The sequence below is a fragment of the Cyrtonyx montezumae genome, unplaced genomic scaffold, assembly GCF_038088225.1.
Source record: "Cyrtonyx montezumae isolate F1298 unplaced genomic scaffold, pur_monq_1.0 scaffold_0, whole genome shotgun sequence".
In the NCBI taxonomy this organism is placed as follows: Eukaryota; Metazoa; Chordata; class Aves; order Galliformes; family Odontophoridae; genus Cyrtonyx; species Cyrtonyx montezumae.
In genome coordinates this window covers 31,053,391-31,060,385 of record NW_027071824.1, presented here as the reverse complement: position 1 = coordinate 31,060,385, position 6,995 = coordinate 31,053,391, and the positions used below count along the sequence as shown (strand labels likewise).

The 6,995-nt window shown below is 39.1% G+C and overlaps 1 protein-coding gene across 1 annotated transcript in view; it reads right to left on the bottom strand.

Moving 5' to 3' along the window:
• The window catches only part of LOC136045580 (plasminogen-like), a 51,807-nt gene extending 51,727 nt beyond the window's left edge, over positions 1–80 (bottom strand). Inside the window, exon 1 of the mRNA XM_065731594.1 lies at positions 27–80. Within this exon, the coding sequence (XP_065587666.1) occupies positions 27–75 (49 nt within the window). The 5' untranslated portion in view covers positions 76–80. The remainder of the gene's footprint in view (positions 1–26) is intronic.
• Between the last annotated feature and the right edge of the window lie 6,915 nt (positions 81–6,995).

Below are 6,995 nucleotides of genomic sequence, written 5' to 3'. Positions count from 1 at the left end.
GAAAATGGAAGGAAAAAGACTCTTACCTGAGCTGAGCAAGAAAAGAAGGAGCAAAGTAGCTTTGTTAACTCCCATTTTGGCCCAGCTGGTGGGCGCTGGAAGTTGTCTGTCAGTGCACAAAGTTTTATTGACTTGTACTGGATTGAGGAGGCATCAAACAAACAGGGCAGGCAGATTAAGTTAATGATTCTCCCATACTATGATCCCTCTTTGCCATACAGTTCATGTTCAAACAACCTTGAATTGGATATTACCAAATCAGATGCAGTCATTTGTATTGGATGCTGGGAAATGTGAAGGCACTCTCTTGTTTTGTGGGCATGTATTTGCTCTTAAGTTTGCTTGGCCTCATTTTGCTAAAGTAAAGGTGGAGTTCACAGTGGTGGAAAACTTATAAACTATTTCTAACCACAATTTTATTCTACACAGTGCTGTGTATTCTTCCTTAGGTTGCAATGATATCTTCAGCCTCAGACTTGCATGGTCTTTGAACTACTTAGGATTTACAGTGCTTTGTAAAATACATCCCTATACCAGCTTCAGATAATGCTGTCTCGGAATTTCTTTCAGCTATCTCATTTCTTTCCTGAGAGAAATAAGCTTCCTTCCTGCAATTGTTTCCCATTTCTGGGTTGTTTGTTTGTTGTTCATGAATTGGGAAGCATGATTTACTTTGGTGCAATGTATGATGTATATGTATTAACCAAGTAATGATTCTGAAATCTCAAGATATCTCAGGACTACCTAGAGTCCATCAGAAGATACACAAGGTGCCCACACACATTTCAGTGACATGTCCATCCCCTATGGGGCTCAGCTGAGATAAATCAGGCAATCAGTGCCCTATGACTTTCAGCTGGTTTACCTGCAAAGTCAATTCAACTTGTAGTTAAAATTAACAAGGCAAGGTTAGGTTAAATTGAAGTTAGGAGTTTTCAAAAGTTTTTCTAGCTGTACTGGATGAATTGTGTTTTTGGAAATGGTATAAACCATATGGGAATGAGATGAAACAGGATTAGGAGATTCTTCCTCATTGAAGAGGTCACAGAGGACCTAAAGACTAACAAGTTTGCTATATGAGAGAAGTGAGTTTACCAATAGAGGCATGAATACATGGTGAATGGGGTTACAAATCATGCAGAGCCAAACCTCGCTTGTTTTGTGACCAACAGCTCTTCTATCAAATAATAATCGCTACTGAATGTAAATGCAAAAGTCTGAAGCTGCTCTAGGTCTGCTTGCAAGTATAATGGGATAGCCTTATCTCTTGGATCTCATTTAAGCCTTAGGTCAGTCAAAGCTAGAGAGATTTAGTGCCTATTTTATGCTAGAAATAAGAAAAGTCACATCAGTCATTGCTCGTGAAAGCCTAGCTCTTGTTCTACTTGGTTTTGTTCGGGATTTTCTGTAGAATGTGCTGTTCTGGCAATGCCCAGAAGGGTGCAGCAGATGATACTTTTTTTGACAAGGCAGGTGAATCTGAACCCCTACAGGCAGAGATGTCTGGTGTTTATCTGAGGAACAAATGACCAAAGGATTTATTATTTCCTTGATTGTCTCACAGCACTCCTGAAGAGATTTGTCTTATGCAAATAAGTTATTTGCTTTCTCAATTCTTTCCTTTACTCCTCTCATCACAGTAAATCAATAGAATTCTGAGACAATGAAAACAGAAAATAGTATGACTTGAAGCTGAAATTTCAGTAACTGATGGAAGAAGAACATGAAAATATTTCATAAGATTTAACCGTGCAGCCCAGGTATTGACTTGCAAATATGATTGCTTCTAGCACTACCAAATCACAAACTCTGTAGAGACCTTTTATTTGCTATTACCTCCATAGCTGTGTCCCTCTGAGGAGACCATGACTTCTAAAAGCCTTCAGCACTAGCCTGGAAGTCAACAAAATGATGGATAACAGGGCACTGATAAGATGATCTGAAACAGCCTCCAAAATGCTACAATAGTTATAATTATTGCACTTCCTGTATTTCTAAAGAAGTTATAAATTGTTGAAATAAGAGGCTTCAAGTTGATTGGTTTGATCTTTTTGAACTTATTACTATCTAGTAAGCTTCATTTTCTCAAAGCTATGTTCTGCCTACAAAAGACTGCATGCAAACATTGAGAACAGAGGAGAAACAATGAGAAAGAATAGTAGAAAGAAAGCCAAATCTAACATTAACACTGAAAAACATGAAGATTAAGATGTAGTGGAAAATAAAGGCATCTATTTGGAATAACAACAAAATGTGTGATGGCTAAGCACATATTTCAACTACCCTAGAAAAATAAGAATGTGAAGGAAAATTCCCTTGCAATAAAAATAGATACAGATAAAATAAGTGTTACAAGCTTGAACCTATGTTTTTAGATCAATTTGGGAAGACAGAGCTATAGAACTGTTTAGCAACTAAAAAAACCAAACCTAAACATGACTTTTAATGCCTAGTGTCAAATTGCAAAATACTTTAATCAGGCTTTTCTCTTGGAGAAAGAGACAGATTTACACATGCTTGTTTGTTTTATATTTTCACTGGGAATTTCATGCAGTTCTGTTGTGGTGGCTTGGAGTGTGTATTTTTCTTTTGATGAACAGAAAACTTATCCATTAATCAAAGATATGCTTCAAGCTACTGATTCAGTAAAGTCTATCCATGGCATAGAAATATTTCTGCTGTGTTCAGAGGACATTTAAAAAGGCCTTGTGTGTTCTCTAAATTTTTAAATTTGTTCCTACTCTTGTAGGAAAACAAGTTTAGGAACAGAAAAGATGATGATTGCATTTTCTATCGAGTGAGTGAGAAATAAGTGTTTCTTGTCAAGTATAGGTCCTTCTGTGAGGAAATAGTAACAGAAGAATTTATCTGAGAACTGGCTAATTATACTTGCCTGAAACAAAAAATGTGAGTCATGACCTCCATGAAATACTAACAAGTTATCATTTTCCCACCAGATGCAAGTTCCTTTCAAAGAACCAGTTTCTAAAGTACTTTACACTAATTTCTAGTTGTTCTTTCCTGGTGAAGATGCATTGATAGGAGCAACAAGTGAGAAATCAACTACAAGAAGTCATAGAGTGGGTATGAGTGGTCAGCACAGCTTAATATTCATTGGCTGTTTTTTTATTTTTCAGTATTATATTCTGCATTTTCTGGGCCTGGCCACAGCATTCACTGCCTCGGGCAGGTTTCCAAGGGGAGTGAATGCACTGTCCTCTAAATTTCATTAGTGGTTTCCTGCTTGATAATTCTTCTGGCCCAATATGTCAATACACAAAAATAAAGGAGACTGTTAGTATGCCATTCAGATATGCTAAGCACAGAGCAGGACCTAGCTCTGTTCCTGCAGTACATGTGAAAACCATTTTTATTGTTCTTGCATGTTAGTTTTGATGAGGTGATAATTTGCTTCTAGTGGATACTTCATTTTTTTTCTAGGGGGTGCTAGTGATGATGATTTTTATTAACATCAGAGCCTCCTGAAATCAGGGCCAAAGCATTAAGTGTTTCAGCCCTGAAGAGTTTACTTCAGAAGGAGGTGAGAGCTGAAGAAATGAAACACCATGGAAGAGGCAGTAACATGGTCAGAGATCCGTAGTCTGCCTATTTGGCTAACTGCTTGGCGTGGGGCATTGCACAAACAGCCTGTTGCTTGCAATTTTAAGTAGCTGTGAGAATGGAGATGAGAAGAAGGCAAGCAGCTTGACTTCCCTGCCTGGGAAAATGTGTCTGCTTCATGTGTACCTGGAGCTCAAGACTATTTCTTACATACCTACATGCTAACATTTGTCCCATTTGTGATGTGTCCTGAACAAAACACTATAGCAAGTTTCTTATTTATAAAACAGAGACAGTATGCTTCACTGTCCCTCTTTTGTGCCGCAAAGAAAAGATTAGGTGCTAAGCATAATCATTTTCCCAGGCTGGAAGGAATATAAAGTTCAAAATCTATAGGTATTTATTTAGATTATGTAAATAACACAGACACGAGGCCTGATTCAGACACTTGAAAAAGGACATGAGGTAGTCTGACACAGCAACACCTCACTCATTCCAAGTTAAACAACTCTGAAAATCAAATACAACTTGCTAGTAAGCCATGTGGGGTAGGCTGGAAAAAAAAAACAACCAAAAAAGAATGAGTTGATTTGTGTAAAGATTATAATGTTAAAGCAATATACACTGAGTCTTCAAATACAGGCATATGAATATACGTTTATTATAACATGTGTATGTTACATAGTGATTACTGCAAAGAAATGTTAGATAGTTCATAATAAGTGTGGAGGATAAGGCAAACAGTATTTTTTTTAAAGATACAAGAGAAATTTTGAGATCATGATTAGAAAAATAATCTACTTGGTGCTGAATAAAAGAAAGCACTGGAGCTTTTGCCTGGGAAGGTTGTGGGGTCTTCACCACTGGAAGTTTCAAGAACAGGTTTGATAGTCACCAGACATTCCAAATCTGAATGTTCCTATCATGCTGTGCTTGAACAACGTAACGCTTTTTGTTACACTTTTCTTCTAACTCTGTGAAGTAGACTTAGGAACTAAAAAATTCCTCAGAATAATTTTATTCCAAAGTCACTGGCAGTAATTTTTCATAGTGTTTTTTTTTTGTTAATTGTTTATTATTTTTCCTGCAGAATGGCTTTTGCACTTGCCATCTGCCTCTCTTCTCGAGTGGTCTCTCTGCACAACTTGTAGACATAAAAGAAGGAACTGTAACTGCAAGATTCCACAGCAATTTCCAGCTTTATAAATCCAAGCTCTTGCTGCCACCATCCCCACTAGCCACCCTCATTATTCCCGCATGCTGTGTGCAGTTGGCAGGCTGCAGTGCTGCAGCTCATCTGGTTCAGCATTTTGGTTTCCTGTGGAAAGAGAACAAGACACAGAATCCTTTTCCAAGGAAGACTTCCTGAGTAGAATAACTCGTAATAAGATTTCTTCTTTTCCAAACTGCCCTGGAAACACTTAGAAATCTTTCTCAAAATGTTTCCAGTTTGAGTCTACAAGCCTAATTCCATTCCACTAGCAGTTTCCTCTGCCTTGGGGGTACTGAGAATTCTTGGTTTGCTCCTGCTTTTCACAAAGTAATAGTGACTGCTAGTGTTGCCTCACCTTGATACTTCAATTGTTTTTAGCAGGAGTGGCCCCCAGCTACCAAGAGAAATGTATGCAAGTCAGACTTGTTTCGGCCTGCTGTTCTGGTGTCTGTGGCTTGTGGGGCTCTGGCTCTCAACCAGTGCTGCTCCTGCTGAAAACTCTCTACCTAGAATAGCCAGATAATTAACTAGCAGATAATGAAGTGCTTTAGAAAATTCTCCAGAACTAAATGGCCTTGTAAAATAAGCGACTGATACTTATTTTAGATTGCACGAGTTCTAATCAATTTTGTATTTAATTATGACCTTCTTGAAGGGCAGATTATTCAAATGGAGCATAAAAGTTATGTCTGTTGATAGATGTTGATTTTCTTGGCTGAACAGCCACCAGTTGAAGATTTCCCAGCTTGTTGTCTCCACACCCTTCTCTGGAAAGCAGCTAAAGTTCTCCTTAAGTTGTTACTGATGTCTAACCTAAAACTTTTTCTATGTTATAGTCTTTTCCCCTCTTACAGTATATGGAAAAATTAAAAAGGCATCAAGTAAAATAGTGGAGTTGTAAAAAAAAAAAAAAAAAAAAAAACCATAGGACAGTAAAAATCTATAAGTTCCTAGTAGTTGTTTGGTGTAAATTGTTTACATAATAAATAAAATAGCAGGCTTTTTTTTAAAAGGAATCAGTAAAATTGATGTGATGGCTGATCTGAACAACGTGCAAAATACATCAAGAAAAGCACATATCACTTATACATATTCATGAGATATTCATGATAAATTTCTTAATCACATGTTTGTGAACAAATACCTGAGCTGACCTTATTATGTATCTGCTGTGCCTCATAGGCCTCTGCTGATTCTTTATCTTATGGCCACCCCTGTGCCATGGGGGCCAGTCTATTCCTCTATTTGTGGTCCAGTTGTACCAGTCAGGCTGTTCCTTTTCTGAGCAAAGCATGCATGTGGGCAATGCAAGAAAGGATCATATCCCTATTTCTCATGTTCATATCCCTATTTCTCATGTTTCTTGTGTTTATTCTTCTCCTGTAAGTGGTCTTAGAGTGCTTCAGCACAGCTGCAGCCAAAGCTAGATTGGCTGTATCTGCACCTGCTTTGACACCTCAGGTGATAAACACAGATGGGATGCCTTGGGCTAATCACATCCTTCCAGATCCTTGGCTGCAAGAAAAGTCTGGCTCATGTAAACTCTGTGCAAGGTGTTCTCAGCTCCTGGTGTGAACAAGCTCTGACAGGACTGGAGACAGTGAGTTCTACGAGGGTGAATGAAGAGACAGATCTTGAAGGCTGCGAAGTTGTTCTGTTTTGAGGGTGCTTCACAGAAGCCTAGTGTGAGTTCTGCTGCATTACCCCACTTTCACTGACTGCCACTTCTTGTACACCCTCTGTCTTGAACTCAAAATATTGCCCACCACAGGGAATTGTCTTGTGGAGACAGCTGCAAACACTTTCCTGATGGAAATAAGGAGAAAACTAATTTGCTTCTGAAGGAGCTGGGCCTGCAGCCTGTCCTTTCCTTCATTCCACCAGGAGCACGGCACTGGCAGTACTGGGCACCTCCCTGGACTTGGGTACAGGCCAACGCTGTGCCATAGTCTTGCTGTGGGGCAGAGTTGTAGGAAGCTGGAGCCTGGCCTTGTGGCCTCACTGGAGCCTTTGGCTCTGGGTTAATGTGGGGACTGGGCTTGGGGGTGACCAGGGACATGCAGGGCTAGTGGTGCCTCTGAAGTCCTGACAACCACAGGCCAAGGCACTGGGGCAACAGGAGGTTTTCCCCCTATCTTGTACCCTGTCATAACTATAAATTCCTTTTTTCTACATAGTGCAGTTTCTTTTGTTATAAATGCCTTCTGTGCAGAAAATGCCT